This window comes from Bombina bombina, chromosome 2, assembly GCF_027579735.1.
Source record: "Bombina bombina isolate aBomBom1 chromosome 2, aBomBom1.pri, whole genome shotgun sequence".
Taxonomy (NCBI): domain Eukaryota; kingdom Metazoa; phylum Chordata; class Amphibia; order Anura; family Bombinatoridae; genus Bombina; species Bombina bombina.
This window is the reverse complement of record NC_069500.1, coordinates 1,084,789,363-1,084,812,633: the sequence shown is the minus strand read 5'-3', so window position 1 is coordinate 1,084,812,633 and position 23,271 is coordinate 1,084,789,363. Positions and strand designations below refer to the sequence as shown.

Here is a 23,271-nt window from a genome sequence, read left to right as displayed (position 1 = left end):
GCTTGCCTCTTAATTCAGGCAATCTAGATAATACCTCTGACAGGGTATTATTCATGATTGCAGCCATGTCCTGCAAGGTAATCGCTATGGGCGTCCCTGATGTAATTGGCGCCATATTAGCGTGCGTTCCCTGAGCGGGAGGCGAAGGGTCTGACACGTGGGGAGAGTTAGTCGGCATAACTTCCCCCTCGACAGAACCCTCTGGTGATAATTCTTTTATAGATAAAGACTGATCTTTACTGTTTAAGGTGAAATCAATACATTTAGTACACATTCTCCTATGGGGCTCCACCATGGCTTTCAAACATAATGAACAAGTTGGTTCCTCTGTGTCAGACATGTTTAAACAGACTAGCAATGAGACTAGCAAGCTTGGAAAACACTTTAAAACAAGTTTACAAGCAATATAAAAAACGTTACTGCGCCTTTAAGAAACACAAATTTTCCCAAATTTTGAAATAACAGTGAAAAAATGCAGTTACACTAACAAAATTTTTACAGATTATGTAATAAGTTAGCAGAGCATTGCACCCACTTGCAAATGGATGATTAACCCCTTAATACCAAAAACGGAATAACAAATGACAAAAACGTTTTTTAAACAGTCACAACAACTGCCACAGCTCTACTGTGGCTTTTTACCCCCCTCAATACGACTTTTGAAGCCTTTTGAGCCCTTCAGAGAAGTCCTGGATCATGCAGGAAGAAGCTGGATGTCTGTGTCTGTAATTTTTGCTGTGCAAAAAAACGCCAAAATAGGCCCCTCCCACTCGTATTACAACAGTGGGAAGCCTCAGGGAACTGTTTCTAGGCAAAATTCAAGCCAGCCATGTGGAAAAAACTAGGCCCCAATAAGTTTTATCACCAAACATATGTAAAAAACGATTAAACATGCCAGCAAACGTTTTAAAATACACTTTTATAAGAGTATGTATCTCTATTAATAAGCCTGATACCAGTCGCTATCACTGCATTTAAGGCTTTACTTACATTACTTCGGTATCAGCAGCATTTTCTAGCAAATTCCATTCCCTAGAAAAATATTTTAACTGCACATACCTTATTACAGGAAAACCTGCACGCTATTCCCCCTCTGAAGTTACCTCACTCCTCAGAATATGTGAGAACAGCAAAGGATCTTAGTTACTTCTGCTAAGATCATAGAAAACGCAGGCAGATTCTTCTTCTAAATACTGCCTGAGATAAACAGTACACTCCGGTACCATTTAAAAATAATAAACTTTTGATTGAGGAAATAAACTAAGTATAAAACACCACAGTCCTCTTACGACCTCCATCTTAGTTGAGAGTTGCAAGAGAATGACTGGATATGGCAGTGAGGGGAGGAGCTATATAGCAGCTCTGCTGTGGGTGATCCTCTTGCAACTTCCTGTTGGGAAGGAGAATATCCCACAAGTAATGGATGATCCGTGGACTGGATACACTTAACAAGAGAAAATATTCCAATAAAGGATATTATTATTTTTTTTTAAACATACTAAAATACATTTGTTTGCATGAAAAGGAGACATTAAAGCTGTTTATTTTAATTTTGAAACTAACAGGTAGTGCACACTGATTAGTAGGAGAGCATACACACTTATCCCTTTCACAGCTCTATTAAATGTGGGAGGAACATCCTCCAAGTATTAGACTAAAATACTTTACAAAATACTGTACAAACATACCAAATTGCCCTTTTTTAAATTCACTAAAGTAAAGCACTTTACTTGCCTGTTAATACAGTATATATATATATATATATATAAGTCAGAGATTTTAACAAAATTGGGGAGGCGGTTTTTCTGTTCCTTGTTTGAGTAAAATTACGATTTGGAATGAATGTAAAGACGTCATGCATTTAATAAAAATGTAACTTCTGCTTTCTCATAAAAAAGTACACCTGATACCTCCTTCAAGTAAGCACAAACATTTATCCTCTTATTCTCTATCTAACATGGGTTTGCCTTCTGCAGATATTACTACTAAAAATATTCAGGATACAGACTCTGAGGTCTTTGATCCATCTTCAGAGGGAGTAATCTCTTTTGAGTACTGTAGTTCTAATCCTGATCAGGACCATGATGCTGTTTCCTTAATTTTAAAATTGAGCATTTATGAGCTTTGCTTAGAGAAGAATAACAAACTTTAGGGGATCAGGATTCCGTACCCTATGCTGCTGGAGGATAAATTTGTTAAGCAGTTTGATTTCATTTTTAAACCTGCAGCTGGTTTTATATGGATTTTCTAAGTGTAGTTTTTTTTGTTGTTCAGTGTTATTGCAACAGCAGATATTTATCTCAAATAAGGTTGTCCAGCAAGGGTAAAGTTTCCTGCAACAAACTTTGTTATATCTGCAGATGTCAAAATGAGACCAATTGGGTATCAGCTTAGAGCATAGAGATTTTTTTCCAATTTTCATTCTTCCTTACTTGGGTGATAAGAAACTGAATATAAAATAAAACAAATACTTATGTTACTGCGTATGTATTTACATGAATGTGCATTTGGATAAGCACTATATTGTAGCCTTTTAGCACTTATCATTAAAATACTACATTATATTTTATCTGTGTGCATACAACATACTGTTCATAAATACATATTTTTGTGTGATTCATCTAAGTATCTTTAAATACTCTTTTTAAAAACTCAGAAAACGTTTGGATCAGTGTGCACATGGCTGACTGTTATGATACATGTGTTTGTGTTCGTAAAGCCCTTTAGACTAGAGCATTTTATTGTAGCATGTGATTTACAGAAATATTGATATGATTTTGGAATCATGAATGTAGTCTTAAAATTAGCATTTTATAAAATGTACTGTATAAAATGTGTTGTGACAAATAAAACCCATTGTACTCTGATATTTTTCAGGACACATTTATCTGTTTCTCAGTTTATATTTTTTTCTGGGCATTTTGATTTACTGTGTTTTCAAACTGTAAATGTTGGTCACCAGTTATTTCCTCTTAGGGCTTTGTTATTGTGTTGCATTGCCTTATTGCACTGTCATGTGCCTGCACAGCTGTAGAGGGGCAATGCATTGCCCATCATGAACTAAACACGGCCACTGAGCCAGTCGGGGCAGTATATGTACATAACTGTCAGTCACCATCCATCCATGCTAAGCTCATGCATTGCTGCTCCACAACTGACTTTAAAGGGACAGTATACACTAATTTTCATATAACTGCATGTAATAGACACTACTATAAAGGATAAGATGCACAGATACTGATATACAAATCCAGTATAAAACTGTTTAAAAACTTACTTAGAAGCTTTCAGTTTAGCTCTGTTGAAAATGCAGTTGGAAAGCCCACTGCAAGAGGGAAATAAGACACTCCCCCCCCCTCCCCCTTCTTTTGCATATGAAAAGACCCTTTACACAAACAGGAGCAAGCTGGGGTAGGTATACATCGGTATTCACATAAAACTTTGGGGCTTGGTTAGGAGTCTGAAAATTAGAGCAATGTTATTTAAAAATAAGCAAAATTATACATTTAAAAAAAACAAAAAACTTTATGGGCTATATAAATAGATCATCTACAAAACATTTCTGCAAAGAGAAAATGAGTGTATAATTGCCCTTTAACTGTGTGTTTCACCCTCTGTGGTTTTAAACGTATTGTTATATAGAAGCAATAGGGCAATAAGAAAATGTTCTTATGCATTAGGATCTTTTTATTACACCTTTATGTCCCTGTAGCAAACATAAACATTTTAATGTATTTTTTTTATATTAAATGCAGAAATGAAGGTTTCACGTATTTTGTGATGGCTGATATTTAATTTCCTAGTAAAAAAAAAAATCTCCCAATGCTGCGTTGTTTTTTTTGTTTTTTTTTAATGCTTTGCTCTATATTAGATCAGTTCTGGGCAGAAGAGATATCCCTTAGAGACTTCTGCACTAGTCCTTAGAAACAAACCTCAGTTACGTTTTTCATATTTGCTCAATTTACAATTCTTTTTAACACACACTCTAAACTGTAATCATTATAATATGCATTAAAGGTTAATATGACACAATTGCAGAGCATAGGCTGCATATGCTGTGTGCCCATTAAACAGATTGCTCAGATCTTTTTATGTTACTATATCAATCTCTGTCAGATATGATATATGATATACAAAGATATAATTGTGATCAAACCTAATAAAATGGGCAGATGTCCAATTAGTACCTAAAGAAAAAGTACCTCCTATGAGATAGATGGGCTATTTGTCTGGTGTGGTACATCCCATGTAACAACTGTTATAACATGACGGAATCTGCAGGTTAATTGACCTGTATTCCCCCTACAGTGACAGACCAAAATTCCTTTACTTAAATGTAAACAGATCGGAAACCATTTTACCCTATGAAGGCTATAGTGTCCTGGTTGTATCACCTCATTATATTTCTAAACTCATTGACAAGGCATGGACATAATGCTTGAAATAGTAATAGGAGGTATTAGGAGAAACCTTAAAGGGCCATGGGAAATTAAACTTTTATGGTTTAGATAAAGCAAGCAGTTTTAAGAGACTTTTGAATTTAATTCTATTGTGTTTTAGCTAGCTGGTGATTGGTGCCTTCATAAATATGCCTCTTGTCATTGGCACACCATATGTGTTCTTTTAGGTCCCAGCAGTACGTTGCTGCAATGGAGCTGACTTTAACTTTGGGTTTAACCCCTTTGCAGGGGTTAAACATTAAGGGGTTGATCACAATCACTTTATGATTGGCCCTTAAGTTATATGAAGCAATAGAGCAATAACACATAACAACATTTTGTTTTTGCACTATGTCCCTTTAACAAGTATGGGCTAGATTACAAGTGGAGCACTAAATTATCGAACGCCCACAAACGGGCATATTTACCCGTTTGAAGGCCCGTGATAATTAATCAGCCATTACAAGTGGCTGGTTATTGCTACCACAAGATCGATCAGATCTCTGGTTAATTTTATAAATGTGCCAAAAATGCCCCCAAAATGCAGTTTAGTGTATTTTATTAAATAATAAAGATAGCCGCATCTTTATTTTTTAATAAAATAACTGCCCTAGGAAGTATTTTGGGGCTAAACTTGGTGGGAGTGGGTTGTTAGGAAAAAAAAACAGCACTGAAAAGTACCTTTTTTTTCCGGCGACTTGAGAACGAGGCTCCCATTGGAGCCTATGGTAGTGCACTCTTGTGAGCTCAATGCTTCTAAGCAGTGTGAGCTTAAACTCGCGTTCGCATTGCTAACAATTTGTAATACCAGCACACATTAGCGTGCGCTGGTATTACACAGTGGATCGCAAATATCACTTTCATGAAATCAATATATTTAGCGCTTCACTTGTAATCTGGCCCTAAATAGGATATTATCTGCCTTTTATAAAACTATTTTTGTTTGTAATTTTCAAATTTTCTTCTTTTTTTGTGTTTTTTTAACCCTTTGATTCTTATTGTTTATTAGTTAACCATTTCATTAGCTTATTCAATACCTGCTTACAAGTGGTACCTTGAATGCCAACACTGCCAAGTGTGGCATAAGTCATACATTTTTAAAACAAAAGTTTTATTCTTTTTTTTTTTTTCTATTTTTTTTTTTTTTTATTCTTTTTTTAAAATATTTTTTGTTGTCTTTTTTTCTAATTAACCAGGTAGTGATTAGTTTTGTGCACATTCATTTTATTAAAATGAAAGTATTCAAATGGCATTTGTCTTTAGATTTATGAAAACTCCAGATACTCAGACTTTGAATTATTTAAACTCCCCCAACACATACACTTTTGCTTTTCAAGCATAAGTTATAATTTAATTAAAAACTTCTGGTGCATCCTTTGCTCTTTAAATATTAAAATGTTCCATGGATCACTTTCGATTATCTGCCGTCATGAAATTCCTAAAGATGTCACAATTTTAAGATTCCTAAAGTTGCACTCAGAATTGTCTGTTGATGCAAGAGGGATTGTGATAATTACACACATCCATTAGTATCAGCAGAGGAGATAAACATCAGGGAGGCTTAATGGGCTTGTCTCTGTGACAGCTAGCAAAGAACATTTGACATAATTAAGGATAGATTTGAATGCAGTTGAAAATATACTCTCATTATGGGTGCCCAGTGGAAGTTGCACTAAAAATGTTAAATTCCCCAAAAGATGACTATAGCGGCTGGGAAGCTTTTGAAATCCAATGTGGCAGTCATTCGAATTATTGTCTCCTCTTTATGTCTTTCTGCTGTCAAATTCATTTTGTGATGCCCAAGTAGCTGTCCCTGCATGTGCTGAACAAAGCAACCTGTTGCCTTCTCTTTTGCAGATCGTACGGCGATACATCAAGGACTGGCTAGAAAGGAAAAAGCCTCCGTTTGGAGCAATTAGCAGCTGTGTCCTTCTGATGATTATCTACACAACCTTCTGTGATACATTTGCAAACCCAACTATCGACCTGGATACTTTTAGCTTGGTGGTAATCGTGTTTATTAGTAAGTGAACAACGTGCTTCTTTATGTAAAATTATACAATATTATGGTCAATATTAAAAGTAAATGTAAAGCACTTCCTCATAAAAAATCCTTACATGGCAGCCTTTACAGGGGATTAATTGGATTGGGGAAGAGAATTAGATGGAGGTAGAGAGGATACTGAATGTATAGCTGTGTATTATGCGGTTAGGTATCTGATGACAGAATAAATCCTGCGTGTGCCAACGCATCACTTTAGCCACCACAAATATGATAGTATCATTTTTCTTGTATAGTGGGGAGGGTTTGAAAAGAAAGACAACAATAATTTTGTTACTGATGTAAACTTATAATTATAAATATTTTTTTTTACTATTATGTGTAAGTCGGTGAATGTTTCCCTTCACATAATAGTACAATAATAATGTAATAGAGCATTTTATTTTTGCACTGTTATTTTCCTATAATTATTAACTTCAAAAAAAGAGGTTCACCTCCGCATCATTTGTGGAGCAACATATGCACACAGCCACAAATCACCAGCAGAAGAGAGTTGCTACCCCTGATCTGACTTTAAAGGGACATTAAACACTAAACAAGTGCTTTATAAAATAATACATTTAAAGAATAGCTTAGTTTGAGAATAACATATTGATGTATTTTCTGAAGTTTCAGTAGCTGTTTAAATTTTGACAAAATAGATGTAAAAGTTTAGTGTCTATAAAACAATGGGAGCTGCCATGTTGTAACTTAGGTTACCTTTTCTGCTGTGGCCAATCAGGGACAATTATAAATAGATCACTATAATGTGCAGCCAATGGCTGTGTTTAATATAACAATGTTCTGCACTTCCATTTCTAACAGGAACTGAAAAGCTCACAATTTCAGAATTGAATTACAGGAAAAGGGGACAAAATAAATAATAAAAAGCATATTGCAAAGTGTATGTATGTATATATATATGCTTTAACATTTTATATTACCATCTCAAAGTGTTTAATGTACCTTTGACCATATGCTCCTGTGTGGTGCTTAAAGGGACATGAAACCCACATTTTTTTCGTTTATGATTCAGAAAGAGCATGCGATTTTAAACAACTTTCCAAATTACTTATATTATTTAATTTGCCTCCTTCTCTTGTTATCCTTTGCTGAAAGGTTTATCTAGGAAAGCTCAGGAGCAGCAAAGAGCCTAGGTTCTTGCTGCTGATTGGTGGCTGCATATATATACTGATTGTCATTGGCTCACCCATGTCTTCAGTTAGAAACCAGTAGTGCATTGCTGCTCCTTCAACAAATAATAACAAGAAAATGAAGCAAATTTGATAATAAAAGTAAACTGGAAAGTTGTTTAAAATTGTATGTTCTACCTAAATCATGAAAGAAACTTTTTGGGTTTTATGTCCCTTTAAACAAATAGTAAGGGGAGAACAATAAGAAAATAGAGCATTTTATTACTGTAGCATTATGATCATTTAAGTCTGCTTAAAGGAACATAAACATCCAAAAATAAAATGCCATAATGTGCTGTTTAACCCCCCTTCAGAAATGCTATGCACATATGACTCTAATAATTAGATTATTTTATCTGCTTAGAGAGGTTCCAGTAATGCATTGCTGCTTTGGACTTAAACAATGTGTCTAACCCTTTTGCACGGTTTAAAGTTATGGTTATATGCAAGAAATAGTGGCATAATCCTCTGACGCATTAGAGATTTTTTTTTTTTAAAGAGACATGGTAGTGGAATAATAAAATGCTCTAATTCATTAGAGCATTTTATTAAAACACGAGTGTATCTTAGTAACTATGTGCTTAACTTCTACAAAGCCCTGCTCAGGAGCCACAATGCATTGCCACTCTTCAGGAGCAGCATACTAGTGTAGCCCCAGTCATTGTTTGTGCTCCCCATGTCCCTGCTACAGAGGTATTCCATCTGTAATGCCCCTCAAGCAAGTAGGCTGCAACACTCTGATCATTTTCAGTGGAGCACACTGTACAGTTTGTGAATGTCCTGAGGGTATGGGCAGTCAGTGTTAGCGTCCACTCGGCGGGCAGGTTAAAAACAACAAACATAATTTGCTTTCAGTTGTAACACAAGGAGAGTAAGAACAGTTAGACTGCAGTGCACCAGATACCTTGCTGAATAAACTTGACTTTAGTGACACTAAGTCTCGAGCAGGCACATTTGAATCACCATTACATATCTTTATCGACTTAAAGCTTCAAATTGTATTCAATAATTTCTCAATGAAAAAAACTACCTAGCTCTACTGTGTACAGCACCCTGAAACAATCTGAAAATTTGTTTCATTTTTTTGGCATAGACTTCTTATTTTAAAGTAGGGTTGGCAAATTTATTTCAAGTACAGGAGCCCCCCAACGCTGGAGCCAGAAAGGGCTGTTTGCATATATATATATTTATATATATATATATATATATATATATATATATATATATATATCCTCCGTGTGTGTCTGCACTCGCAATGCAATAGGGTCATCAACCAGGGTGCCGAGTCGATAATGCAAACAGTCTTACTTCAATAAGGGACTGCACTCGCTGGGGGTCTGCAAACCCCGAAACGTTACCACAATAAATATTTAATCATTCTTTGAACTAAACCCAGCGAGTGCAGTCCCTTATTGAAGTAAGACTATATATATATATATATATATATATATATATTATAATGTGTAATATAACAAGAGAACTCATCCTGGAAAATAACCAGGTTGAAAAAAGACAGGGAAACAGCACTCTTTTGAAAATAATCAATATTTACTAGCACAATTTGTATACATGAGTAGTAGAGGAGATGGCATTCGGGAGTCCTGCCTCCACCCTTGCACCGCAAGGATAGGCAAAATACACTGTGTGTGAAGTACAAAATCAGTTTGCAACAGTATTATTCATCAAAAGAAAACAAATACTATGGGACCTTACGAGTCCAATAGACAGAACCTGACCGGTCAGGGGATGTGCGGAGCAAGTTGCCAAATATAAAAATACAGCACAATACAAAGCTGACTTTAAGTAAAGCCTGTCACACTTCCTACACCCGGCTGCACACAGCACCTCTGTGAAGAGGTAGTTGCTGGGCAGGACAAAACGTAATAGGGGATCTAAGAAAGTGATGACAGCTTTATTACAAGCGGGATATGCTAGTCAAACATACCTTGCAATCTGTACATAGAAGAAATTATATTCAGAGGGGAAGCGTATACCAGAGATCAACTACACCCTGCTGCATCCGACACCTCACTCAGGAGGTATAGCAGTCGGGCAGGTAGAGTAATGGGATCTAAGTGATCAAGTGGAGACACGCCCTCAGGATATGTACAAAAGTAAATGAACAAGACATTTCAATCTTCATGTATGGATGACATGTTTTGCAGACAAGGTATTAATAAGCACATTTAAGCAGATAGCGTTATAGCATGCTATGCAGGGAAGCAGATGAATGTATTAGTATTAAGCATGTGTCTGTCCATTTGTTATTCGATAAACTGTAATCCTAGTAAGTTCCTAGAGAAAGCTGCGCCCCCTCTCGACAGAGTGGCGTTTGCCAAGTGCGAAATTCATGCACATAAGCCAGAGCTGATTAATGCAGTTAGCGGCAAGGAATCTAGTAACAATATGGAACCATACGACCTGATAGCTTCAGTGACAAATCGGCCGTGCCGAATAGCTGTGAGTCAATGACCATGGAAGCCAAAAGATGCCGAGTATTGATCCTGACTTTGCTTTAAATGTGCCTGGTAGAAAACCGCAGGACTTGTTTGCAGATTCTTTGCTTTGAGATCCTCATACGCACATCACGTGATCCGGTCGGCTGGACCTATGCCGACGCGCGTTTCACCCGTGCGTCCAAATTGCTTAACGGGCTTCGTCAGGGCGTGATATCCAGGGTGCACCTGTCCCCCTATTTATACGCAGTGTCGTTATGCGCCTCTACTGACGGGTGAAAATATTGCAGATATATACAAAGTATCAACAATTGGAAAAAAGACACAAAGTGTCGATATTCAAACAAAAAGTATTAAAAGGACATATCCTACTTTACATTGCATATTTTAAGAAATGTAAAAAAGAAAAATATAAATATATTAATGTTGCAAACATCTATTGATTTATGATTAACAGAATTTAGTCAACTGTAATGCAAGACGCAAGAGAATGTATCCAATTATAAAAAGCAGGCCATATCCAATTTATCATTGAGGCCTGCAGGAAGCTGTGTGCCCAAAACTGAGATCCACCTGCATTCCTTTTGGAGGAGAATTTTATCGTTATCCCCCCCTCTATTGTTGGTTATACCCCTATCTATACCGATAAAGGAGAGAGAGTCAGGATTGCTGTCATGCATGTGTTCGTAATGTTTAGCAACATTACTTTTCTGGTTCTTATATTTCACATCGTCCCGGTGCTCTGTTATCCGGTCTTTTATGGCCCTTCTCGTTTTTCCCACGTAATACCGCGGACAGCTACATGAAAGAAGGTAGATAACCCCTTCCGTATTGCAGTTCACAAAGTGTTTAAGAGTGTATGTTTTTCCTGTGTGTGTTGCAAATTGTTTGGTTTTAACCATATACTTGCATGCAACACATTTACCACAGGGGTGGTTGCCATAGGATCTATGTTTGGACAGCCAATTCTGTTGTTTAGGAGTCGACAAATATTGGCTCCTCACCAATTTGTCTTTTAGATTCGGTGCCCTTTTGGCCGTGATGTTTGGAAAATCCCCAACATCACGTGAAACAGCTTCATCACTAATCAAAGTGTGCCAATTGTGTGCCAAGATCTGTTTTAGTGATGTCCAGTGGCAGTTGTACTCAGTGACTAATCTAATTTTTGATTCACCAGTTTTTTCTTTGGGTACCAGAAGGCTATCTCTATTTAGATGAGCCGCACCGGTTAGGGCTTGTTTCACTATCCTCTTTGAATATCCTCTATTCAAAAACCTTTTTTCCATTTCAGCCGCATGTTGATAATACTTCCCTTTTGTGGAACAATTTCGGCGTAGCCTGAGAAATTGGCCCTTGGGGATGCCTCTTTTAAGGTGACTGGGGTGATGACTGGAAGCGTGAAGAAGGCTATTGGTGGCCGTACTTTTGCGATAGTTTTCTGTCATTAAACAGCCATCTTTGATCTTCACGTTTATATCCAAAAAGGATATTTCTTCCTTACTAAACTGTAAGGTGAGTGAGATATTGCTCTTGTTCATATTTAAAGAATTCACAAATTCTTTTAGATTCTGCTCCGAGCCTTCCCAGACGAGGAAAACGTCATCCACATATCGTAGCCATATGTGGATGTTCTCGTCGAAGAGGGGATTCTGGTACACTTCTTCCATTTCCCAGATGCCTAGATGGAGACACGCATAGGTGGGAGCACATGTTGCTCCCATTGCTGTGCCCTGTTGCTGGGAATATATCTTGTTGTCAAACATGAATACGTTGTTTGTAAGTGTAAATTTTAGCAGTTCAATCACAAAGTCAGTATGTTGCACCGCGCTCATGCCTCTCGTCGATAGGAAATGCTTGCAGGCCCTGAGTCCTACTTCGTGTGGGATTGATGAATACAGTCCCTCCACGTCAAGGGTGACAAGGATGGCATTCTCAGGGATCACCAGCCTGTCGATCTTTCGTAGGAAATCCGAGGTATCCATGATGTAAGATGGTAGGGTTATGAGGAAGGGTCTAAGAAAGGAGTCCACGTAGTTGCCCAGATTCTCGGTAAGGCTGCCTATACCTGCCACGATTGGTCTACCTGGTGGATGGTTGGCATTCTTGTGGATCTTCGGGATACAGTAGAATACAGGCATCACCGGATGTTCAGGATATAAGTACTTAAATTCAGTGGATGTTATAATATCCTTACTCCTTGCTTCTTTCAAAATATTGAAAAGTGCAAATTGTAGTGCAGGGATAGGGTTAAACGTTAAACTCTTGTAGAATGTTTTGTCCAAGAGTTGGCGTTTTACCTCCAGAGTATACATATTTTCGTCCCAGAGAACCAAATTCCCACCCTTATCCGCGGGTTTTATTACAAAGCCCTTGGCATTCATTAGCTGGTTTAGTGCCTTTCTTTCAGACTTAGTTAGATTGTCATTGACCAATCCAGTAAAGGGTAGTTCTAAGATTTGTTTTTCAACTTCTCTGACGAAAATATTCACAGCTGGTACCATGGATAGCTGTGGCATGTATTTGGATTTTGCCTTAAAGTTAGAGTGAAACCTCTTATACTGGATGGAATCTTCCATCTGCGAGGGGACATATTGACTGCCTTCACTATCTGCCAAAAGACTCTGAAGGTTTAGTATGCTGGATGTGTCTTCTCTATTTAGAGCAACATCCTCCACCAGGTGTCTACTTTTGCCTTTCATAATTTGCGATAGTACAACACGACGTGCAAATAGGTGTAGGTCTTTAATGAACTTAAACTTATTAAGTGAATTAGTAGGACAAAAGGTTAGTCCTTTTTTTAAAACCTCTATATGCATGAGATTCAATTTGAAGGAGGACAGATTGATTATCTGGAGACCCTCTTCAGAATCATTCAATATCCCCTTCGACCCCGGAACCCTCGCGATCTGCCCCGAGGGTAGTTCGCTTGGTTCTGGTCGTAACTCCGTTGCCGACGTTGTCTGGAGGGATACCTCCTCTCTTCTAAGTGTGTACTTGCTGTCTTCCCTCCTCCTTTTTCTTCCCCCTCTCCTCCTTCTCCTAAAAAAGACTGCGAGTTCCTACGGGTAGGTCTTCGGTGCTCAGATTCTATATCTGACCCATCAGTACCCGAGTCGTAGGAACTTCTTTGTGGTAGATAATTATAAACTTTTTTATTTTTATAATCATCATTGTCTCGCGAGAATTTCCTACCTTTTCTTAGTTTAATATCATTTTGTAACCTTGATATTTGTTCTTTTATCTCCTCATTTAATTTTGCAAAGTTTGTATTGCTTGAAAAAGTATTAACCAGTTTAAGTGATTCCTCGGCCTGAGTAATGGTCTTTTCAAGTCTTTCTTTATTACGAACAACCATTTTTTTCATCAAAATGATGGAACAGTCTGAGAGGCTGGAATTCCAACCTTCCATAAACTCTTCACCTCCCTCGTCTTCCCTCAGATTAGTCCCAGGGTCCAGTCGAAGACGTAAACCCCTCGGGATGATGTTCATTTTAATGTAATTCTCAAGGCTTGATGTCTCAGCCCTGAGTTTTACTTGTTTTACAAGTTGTTTTTTATAGCTCTTAAAAGCACCATAAATGTTAACTGGTGTATTGCTGCTAGTATCCTGACTCTCTTCCAAATTGGATACAGATAGGGAAGCTGTAAGTTCAGCCTCCCAATTTTCATCTGAAAATGTGAATGCCATTCTAATTGCGTCTTGTACAGTAATACTTATGCCAAAAACTCACGGCTCAAAGCAGGAGGCAAGGTATCCAGAATGCTTAAATTACTCCTAAATTATTCCAGGGCAATGTATGATAGACCTGGTTACTTAGCTAGGGGATCTATCTCACCGGAGACCAGGGAAATAAGGTATAAACCTAAGTAACCTGGTATAAATATAAAGATTATCAAGAAATAGATACAGGAGAGAAGCAATTCAGTAGAGGCGCATAACGACACTGCGTATAAATAGGGTGACAGGTGCACCCTGGATATCACGCCCTGACGAAGCCCGTTAAGCAATTTGGACGCACGGGTGAAACGCGCGTCGGCATAGGTCCAGCCGACCGGATCACGTGATGTGCGTATGAGGATCTCAAAGCAAAGAATCTGCAAACAAGTCCTGCGGTTTTCTACCAGGCACATTTAAAGCAAAGTCAGGATCAATACTCGGCATCTTTTGGCTTCCATGGTCATTGACTCACAGCTATTCGGCACGGCCGATTTGTCACTGAAGCTATCAGGTCGTATGGTTCCATATTGTTACTAGATTCCTTGCCGCTAACTGCATTAATCAGCTCTGGCTTATGTGCATGAATTTCGCACTTGGCAAACGCCACTCTGTCGAGAGGGGGCGCAGCTTTCTCTAGGAACTTACTAGGATTACAGTTTATCGAATAACAAATGGACAGACACATGCTTAATACTAATACATTCATCTGCTTCCCTGCATAGCATGCTATAACGCTATCTGCTTAAATGTGCTTATTAATACCTTGTCTGCAAAACATGTCATCCATACATGAAGATTGAAATGTCTTGTTCATTTACTTTTGTACATATCCTGAGGGCGTGTCTCCACTTGATCACTTAGATCCCATTACTCTACCTGCCCGGCTGCTATACCTCCTGAGTGAGGTGTCGGATGCAGCAGGGTATAGTTGATCTCTGGTATACGCTTCCCCTCTGAATATAATTTCTTCTATGTACAGATTGCAAGGTATGTTTGACTAGCATATCCCGCTTGTAATAAAGCTGTCATCACTTTCTTAGATCCCCTATTACGTTTTGTCCTGCCCAGCAACTACCTCTTCACAGAGGTGCTGTGTGCAGCCGGGTGTAGGAAGTGTGACAGGCTTTACTTAAAGTCAGCTTTGTATTGTGCTGTATTTTTATATTTGGCAACTTGCTCCGCACATCCCCTGACCGGTCAGGTTCTGTCTATTGGACTCGTAAGGTCCCATAGTATTTGTTTTCTTTTGATGAATAATACTGTTGCAAACTGATTTTGTACTTCACACACAGTGTATTTTGCCTATCCTTGCGGTGCAAGGGTGGAGGCAGGACTCCCGAATGCCATCTCCTCTACTACTCATGTATACAAATTGTGCTAGTAAATATTGATTATTTTCAAAAGAGTGCTGTTTCCCTGTCTTTTTTCAACCTGGTTATTTTCCAGGATGAGTTCTCTTGTTATATTACACATTATAATACTATATAAGGGCTTGCACCATATGTATTTATAAATTAAACAAGGACCGATTTGAGGTAACCCTGTTCACTAGCCTATATATATAGCAATTGCTTCTCTCCCGTATCTATTTCTTGATAATATATATATATATATATATATATATATATATATATATATATATATATATATATATATATATATATATATAAATAAAGTAGTCTGAAATGTTATTAGACAGAAGTCAAATTTTGAAACTATCAGTTCCTGTGTCCCAGGATTTTTTAATCTCTGTGTTGTATTTTGTGAAGTGCATAATGTTCATAGCTGCTCTCTCTGTTTGTGCATTTCAGTATTTTTTATCCAGCTCGCCTTCATGCTTCTTACATTCCTCTTTTCTACAAGGTATTTATATATTTTTTGTACATTTGTTTTTACTGTTTTCTGTAAAGATTTATACAGTTTTTGGTGAAATAATTATTTCTATCCTAAGATATGGTGAGTCCACGGAATCATCAATTACTAGTGGGAATATCACTCCTGGCCAGCAGGAAGAGGCAAAGAGCACCACAGAAAAGCTGCTATATATGTCACTTCCCTTACCCATAACCTCCAGTCATTCTCTTTGCCTGCAGTGCAAGGAGGAGGTGAAGTTTTGGTGTCTTATCTACAATCAAGATTTTTTTTATTTTAAAGCAGAGTAGGTTTGCTCTGATCTTTCTAAAGGGTCTAGCCTTAGCCCATGTCAGCCTCTTCAGTAAGGCAATGGTGGCTTTTAAGCAACTGGGAACTTGTGGGGTACAATCCTCACTGCGTTTTCCCAAATCATTTTACTGCCCTATTTAGATAGCCTGAGTAAGTTTATTCAGTTTTTCTGTATTTCAGAAGGTGAGCTGTCCTGCTGCCAGACAGATAAATATTGAGGTAAGTGCCAGTTTTATTTTTCTATGTAGCAGGGAAACATTTGGCACTTATTCAGCTGAAACGCTGCAGGGGGACATTTTTTATTATTCCTGTCAGGGTGCAGGTTTTAATGGCAGTTTTTGCAGGCACTGTTAGTGTGAGGAGTTATTTATCTTATTGATGGCTCAGTGAGGATCTGTTTTTAGTAAAAGATGATGTACTTTTTTGGGGGGTTTTATTGTTTGTTTTTAAGCCTGTTTTTCAAGAAAATAGTTTTTTGTGTTTTTTTTTTTAAAAAAAGGCTTTTTTTTGTCAGCTGTAAGACCACCCCTTTTAGGGAGGTTCTGATTCTGTGATGTCGGTTTCTGTGATGAGTTTTTTTGGAGCTTTTTTCACTTCCTGTAAGAGTGAGGTGGCCATATTTCAGATGGCTCTGCTGTTTAGAAGGCTTCTTGCGGTTTTTGCTTCTCTGGAAATCCGGATTGTAAACGGGATTGTTTTTCTCCTCAGTTTGCTGCGGGTTGCAGGACAGGTAGGGCACCTCAGTAATTCTGCTGAGGTGTAGAGTGTTACCTTGGGTATGTTTTCTTGATTTGGTAAATTTAAAGGGAACATTTATTTAAGAACGTTTTTTTTGGTTCTGTATTAAATCCTTTGTTAAAAGATAAAAAATAAAAAAAAGTTAGTTTTTTTTTCTTGTTTGCTTCTTTTTGTATTATGGATCAAGAGACTGTGCAGGATGTTACCTGTAACTTATGTTTTGATGCCCAGGTGACACCCCCAGTACCTTTTTGTTCATGTATTGAAAGAACTTATAGAAATAGACTTTTTGACCCTGAGCCATCATTATCTAAGGCGGATGCTGTTCAGGAGCCTCCTGTTTCAGATGTGCCGCAGCTTTCTCCTCAAGCGTCCAAATCCTATTAATCTGCACACGCAGTTCCCTGCATTTCCTCTCATGCTCCGTCTGGAGTTATTTTGCAAGGTATTACTGCCCAGGTATCTTCTGCAGTATCTGAGGCGCTATCTGCTTTTCCCATGCTGCAGGAAAAGGAAATTTAAAGAAACAGTAAGTAAGGTTTCTGATCCTGAAGTGGCTAATCAAAGTATTTCCTCTCAGAAGTCTGAGGATGAAGATTCTTCGGGTGCATCTGAGGGAGAAATTTTGGATTTAGGCAATATAATTATTTTTCTTTCATGTAATTGGCAAGAGTCCATGAGCTAGTGACATATGGGATATACAATCCTACCAGGAGGGGCAAAGTTTCCCAAACCTCAAAATGCCTATAAATACACCCCTCACCACACCCATAATTCAGTTTTACAAACTTTGCCTCCTATGGAGGTGGTGAAGTAAGTTTGTGCTAAGATTTCTACGTTGATATGCGCTTCTCAGCATTGTTGAAGCCCGATTCCTCTCAGAGTACAGCGAATGTCAGAGGGACGTGAAGGGAGTATCACTTATTGAATACGATGATTTCCCTAACAGGGGTCTATTTCATGGGTTCTCTGTTATCGGTCGTAGAGATTCATCTCCTACCTCCCTTTTCAGATCTACGATATACTCTCAATTTAACATTACCTCTACTGATAACTGTTTCTGTACTGGTTTGGCTATCTGCTATATGTGGATGGGTGTCTTTCGGTAAGTATGTTTTTTATTACTTAAGAAACCTCAGCTATGGTTTGGCACTTTATGCATTTATATAAAGTTCTAAATATATGTATTGTACTTATATTTGCCATGAGTCAGGTTCATGTATTTCCTTCTGCAGACTGTCAGTTTCATATTTGGGTAATATAAACATCTTTTATAGAAATTTTCTTTCATGTAATTAGCAAGAGTCCATGAGCTAGTGACGTATGGGATATACATTCCTACCAGGAGGGGCAAAGTTTCCCAAACCTCAAAATGCCTATAAATACACCCCTCACCACACCCACAATTCAGTTTTACAAACTTTGCCTCCCCTGGAGGTGGTGAAGTAAGTTTGTGCTAGATTCTTCGTTGATATGCGCTTCGCAGCAGGCTGGAGCCTGGTTTTCCTCTCAGAGTGCAGTGAATGTCAGAGGGATGTGAAGAGAGTATTGCCTATTTGAATACAATGGTCTTCCTCTAGGGGATCTATTTCATAGGTTCTCTGTTATCGGTCGTAGAGATTTCTTCTCCTACCTCCCTTTTCAGATCAACGATATACTCTTATATACCATTACCTCTACTGATTCTCGTTTCAGTACTGGTTTGGCTATCTACTTTATGTAGATGAGTGTCCTGGGGTAAGTAAGTCTTATTTTTTGTGACACTCTAAGCTATGGTTGGGCACTTTATATGTAAAGTTCTAAATATATGTGTTTAAACTTATATTTGCCATGATTCTGGGTAATCAGTATTCCTTATTTTCAGACAGTCAGTTTCATTATTGGGATAATGCATATGAATGATCATTTTTTTCTTACCTTAAAATTTTTTCAATTGACTTTTTTCCCTGTGGGCTGTTAGGCTCGCGGGGGCTGAAAATGCTTCAATTTATTGCGTCATTTTTGGCGCAGACTTTTTTGGCGCAAAAATTTTGTCATTTCCGGCGCCCTAATTGACGCCGGAAGTTGTTCAGATGTTTTTTTGCGCCAAAAATGTGGGCGTTATTTTTGTCGGCGTCACCGGATGTGGCGTCATTCGTGGCGCCAAAAAAATATAGGCGTTTGTTCTTAGCGCTAATAATGTGGGCGTCATTTTTGGCGCCAAAAAATGTGGGCGTCATTCTTGTCTCCACCTTTTTTTCACATTATTTCAGTCTCATTTTTCATTGCTTCTGGTTGCTAGAGGCTTGTTCATTGGCATTTTTTTCCCATTCCTGAAACTGTCATTTAAGAAATTTGATAATTTTGCTTTATATGTTGTTTTTTTTTTCTATTACATATTGCAAGATGTCTCAACTTGACCCTGGATCAGAATCTACTTCTGGAAAGACGCTGTCTGATGCTGGTTCTACCAAAGTTAAGTGCATTTGTTGTAAACTTGTGGTAACTGTTCCTCCGGCTGTAGTTTGTGATGAATGTCATGATAAGCTTGCTAACGCAGATAATCCATTACCTGTTGTTGTTCCTTCAACATCTAATGTTCAGGATGTTCCTGTTAATGTAAAAGAATTTGTTTCTAAATCTATTAGGAAGGCTCTGTCTGTTATTCCTCCTTCCAGTAAACGTAAAAGGTCTTTTAAAACTTCTCATATTTCAGATGAATTTTTTTTTTTATTTTTTTTTTAAATTATTTTATTTTATCCAACAGTGAGTACAAGTTCACAATAAAAAAAAAAAACAACATATTATTATGCTTCATCGATATAAGGCAATATTAGAGTAAGACAACAGTGAGAAAAAAGAGAAAAGAGCAGGAAAAAAAAAAGAAAAGCCATAGCAGTCTTACAAGAGAAAAAATAATTGTATATTACATCTCATATACCAAATTAGCTGAACTATTCAGTTTGTCTTTAGTAACTCAGTGTTGGAATTTTTCCATATTTATCCCCCCCTACCCCTCCCTCCCTCCCCCCACACTCTACCCTATTGACCAGAAGGAAGAAGAAAAAAAAAGGAAAAGGGGGGGGGGGGAGGGAAGGGAAAAACAAAAATTCTCAATTTGCACTAACCTACCTCAGATCACCAAAGACCTAGTAATACTAGCTCCGAGTTCTTAAATGGAGATATCAGATAGTCGATTTCTCTATTGGGGAAAATCTTAATAAAAGGCGCCCATTTATGGAAAAATTTCTTTACGTCACGTTCATTGTCTATATTAGTAGTTCTCTGTTCTAAGACACATTGTTTCTTTAAATGGTTCCTAATTTCTGGTATAGATGGTATCGCCCTCAGTTTCCACTTCTTGCATATCAGGTATCTGGCAGCTAAAATAGCTAAGTTAACTAGTTTTTCATTAGGCTGACGCTCCTTTCCAGGCCTCAGACAGAATATAGTCTGAAACAAGGAGAGGGCCATCCGCTCAATTTTGAGTACATTCTTAAGCCAATATTCTAACTTGCCCCACAGATTTCTCATCCTAGGGCAAGACCAGAACATGTGTATTAGGTCCGCAGCTAAATAAGAGCATCTAGGACATTTGTCAAATTCAGGGTTTCGGACTCTGAGGCCTCTCTCCGGGGTGAAATATGCCCTGTGCAGAAGTTTCAGATGAGCGTCTCGCCAATTAGTAGAGAGAGTTGTTTTTAATACCTTATTCAAAGAGAGTTGTATGATTTTAGGTTCTATATTACTATGTGGGATTAAATTATTCCAAGATAGGGCTAGGTTCTCCACTAGCGGGGCCGCCTTACTAAGGCTCAATAGATAATAGCACGGAGAAATGGACATGGAGGAATCTCTAGATATTGTAAGCCAGGTTTCTAGCTTGCCCAAAGTCCAACTCCACCCAGTCCTATATGTTAGATCCATAATGTAGTGTCTTATCTGTAAATAAGCAAAGAAGTCTTTATTTACCAAATTATAATCTTCCCTCAATTGTGCAAAAGATTTGACACATTTTCTATCCTGATCAATTAAATAAATAATTCTGTCCAATCCATTGTTATGCCACCTATTAAAAACCGGTGAATCTAGACCAGGTTGGAAGTTCGGATTTTTAGTTAAAGGGAGATACCTTGATGCCTTAGGGCATATTGAAAGAATTTTAGTCAATCTAGACCAAGCTTTAAGTGGATTCAAAATAAATTTGAGTTCTTTAATGCTTATTGGAAGATCTCTGGGTTCCAAGTGTGCCAAGGCCAATAATGAGTAAGGTTCACAAATATTAGACTCTAAGTCAACATTTAGAACATAATTCTTATTAGTAAACCAATCTGCTACTATGCGGACTAAAAAACAGAGATTATAGAATCTTAAATTTGGGAGTGCCAAGCCTCCCATCTCTCTTAATGCTGTTAATTTGGAAAGGGCTATCTTAGCTCTTTTCCCTTGCCAAATAAATTGGCCAATTGATGAGTTTAGCGACCGTATATCTCTCTCAAACAGAATTAGGGGGACATTCTGCAAAATGTAAAGCAATTTTGGGAGAAGAACCATCTTAAATAAGGCTGTACGACCAGAAATTGACAAAGGTAAGTTTTGCCAAGTTTTAAGCCTTTCTTTAATATATGCTAGCATTGGGGTTATATTCACCTTATAGAGATCTTTTAAATTTATTGGGATTTTAATTCCTAAATATTTCATAGATTCCGTTACCACTCTAAAGGGTATGTCTGTTATGCTGGTTTTATTTTTCCTAAGCCAAATTAACTCTGATTTTGTAGCATTTACTTTGTACCCTGAGAATATCCCGAACTGATCAGTGATACGCAGAAGTTTTGGAATATTTTTTTCTGTATTAGAAAGATATATGAGTAAATCATCTGCATATAATCCAATTTTTATTTCGTGATTTTGAATTTTTATACCTTCGAGCGAGCGCCTAATCTGAATTGCTAAGGGTTCTATGGCTAAATCAAATAGGAGCGGGGAGAGAGGACAGCCCTGACGAGTGCCCCTCTTCAATGCAATTGAAGAAGTAATATCATTGTTAATAATCAGATTTGTAAAGGAATGGTTGTATATATTCTCCACAAATTTAGGAAAATTACCCCCAATCCCAAACTTTGTTAGAGAGAAAATTAGATGTTTATGGATTACTAAATCAAAGGCTTTTTCCGCATCAAGTGATAAGATAGCCATGTCAGGGGGATCCCCCCTCCCCACCCCCTGAGGAGATGTTCTTTGTATATATTCCATAGTAACTAGTAATTCTCTAATTTTTGCTGAAGAGTTACGGTTATTGATAAAGCCAGCTTGGTCCGGATGGACTACTGTAGTTAAGATAGACTGAAGTCTTTCTTTCATGTAATTAGCAAGAGTCCATGAGCTAGTGACGTATGGGATATACATTCCTACCAGGAGGGGCAAAGTTTCCCAAACCTTAAATGCCTATAAATACACCCCTCACCACACCCACAATTCAGTTTTACAAACTTTGCCTCCGATGGAGGTGGTGAAGTAAGTTTGTGCTAGATTCTACGTTGATATGCGCTCCGCAGCAAGTTGGAGCCCGGTTTTCCTCTCAGCGTGCAGTGAATGTCAGAGGGATGTGAGGAGAGTATTGCCTATTTGAATGCAGTGATCTCCTTCTACGGGGTCTATTTCATAGGTTCTCTGTTATCGGTCGTAGAGATTCATCTCTTACCTCCCTTTTCAGATTGACGATATACTCTTATATATACCATTACCTCTGCTGATTCTCGTTTCAGTACTGGTTTGGCTTTCTACAAACATGTAGATGAGTGTCCTGGGGTAAGTAAATCTTATTTTCTGTGACACTCTAAGCTATGGTTGGGCACTTTATTTATAAAGTTCTAAATATATGTATACGTTTTTTTGCGTCAAAAATGTCGGCGTTCCGGATGTGGCATCATTTTTGGCGCCAAATAATGTGGGCGTCTTTTTTTGGCGCTAAAAAATATGGGCGTCATTTTTGTCTCCACATTATTTAAGTCTCATTATTTATTGCTTCTGGTTGCTAGAAGCTTGTTCACTGGCATTTTTTTCCCATTCCTGAAACTGTCATTTAAGGAATTTGATCAATTTTGCTTTATATGTTGTTTTTTTTTTCTTTTTTTTTTTCTTTTACATATTGCAAGATGTTCCACGTTGCAACTGAGTCAGAAGATACTTCAGGAAAATCACTGCACAGTGCTGGAGCTACCAAGCTAAGTGTATCTGCTATAAACTTTTGGTATCTGTTTCTCCAGCTGTTATTTGTATTGCATGTCATGTCAAACTTATTAATGCAGATAAAATTTCCTTTAGTACTGTTACATTACCTGTTGCTGTTCCGTCAACATCTAATTTTCAGAATGTTCCTGATAACATAAGAGATTTTATTTTTTAAATCCATTAAGAAGGCTATGTCTGTTATTTCTCCTTCTAGTATACATAAAAGTCTTTTAAAACTTCTCTTTTTTCAGATGAATTTTTAAATGAACATCATCATTCTGATACTGATAATGGTTCTTCTGGTTCAGAG

General features: G+C 37.7%; 1 protein-coding gene across 2 annotated transcripts in view; it reads left to right on the top strand.

Moving 5' to 3' along the window:
- SLC10A7 (solute carrier family 10 member 7) overlaps positions 1 to 23,271 on the top strand; it is a 712,691-nt gene that overhangs the window by 531,025 nt on the left and 158,395 nt on the right. For both annotated transcript variants that reach the window (XM_053703716.1, XM_053703715.1), the window contains exons 8-9: positions 6,297 to 6,462; positions 15,659 to 15,710. In XM_053703716.1, coding sequence (XP_053559691.1) covers positions 6,297 to 6,462; positions 15,659 to 15,710 — 218 coding nt within the window. The remainder of the gene's footprint in view (positions 1 to 6,296; positions 6,463 to 15,658; positions 15,711 to 23,271) is intronic.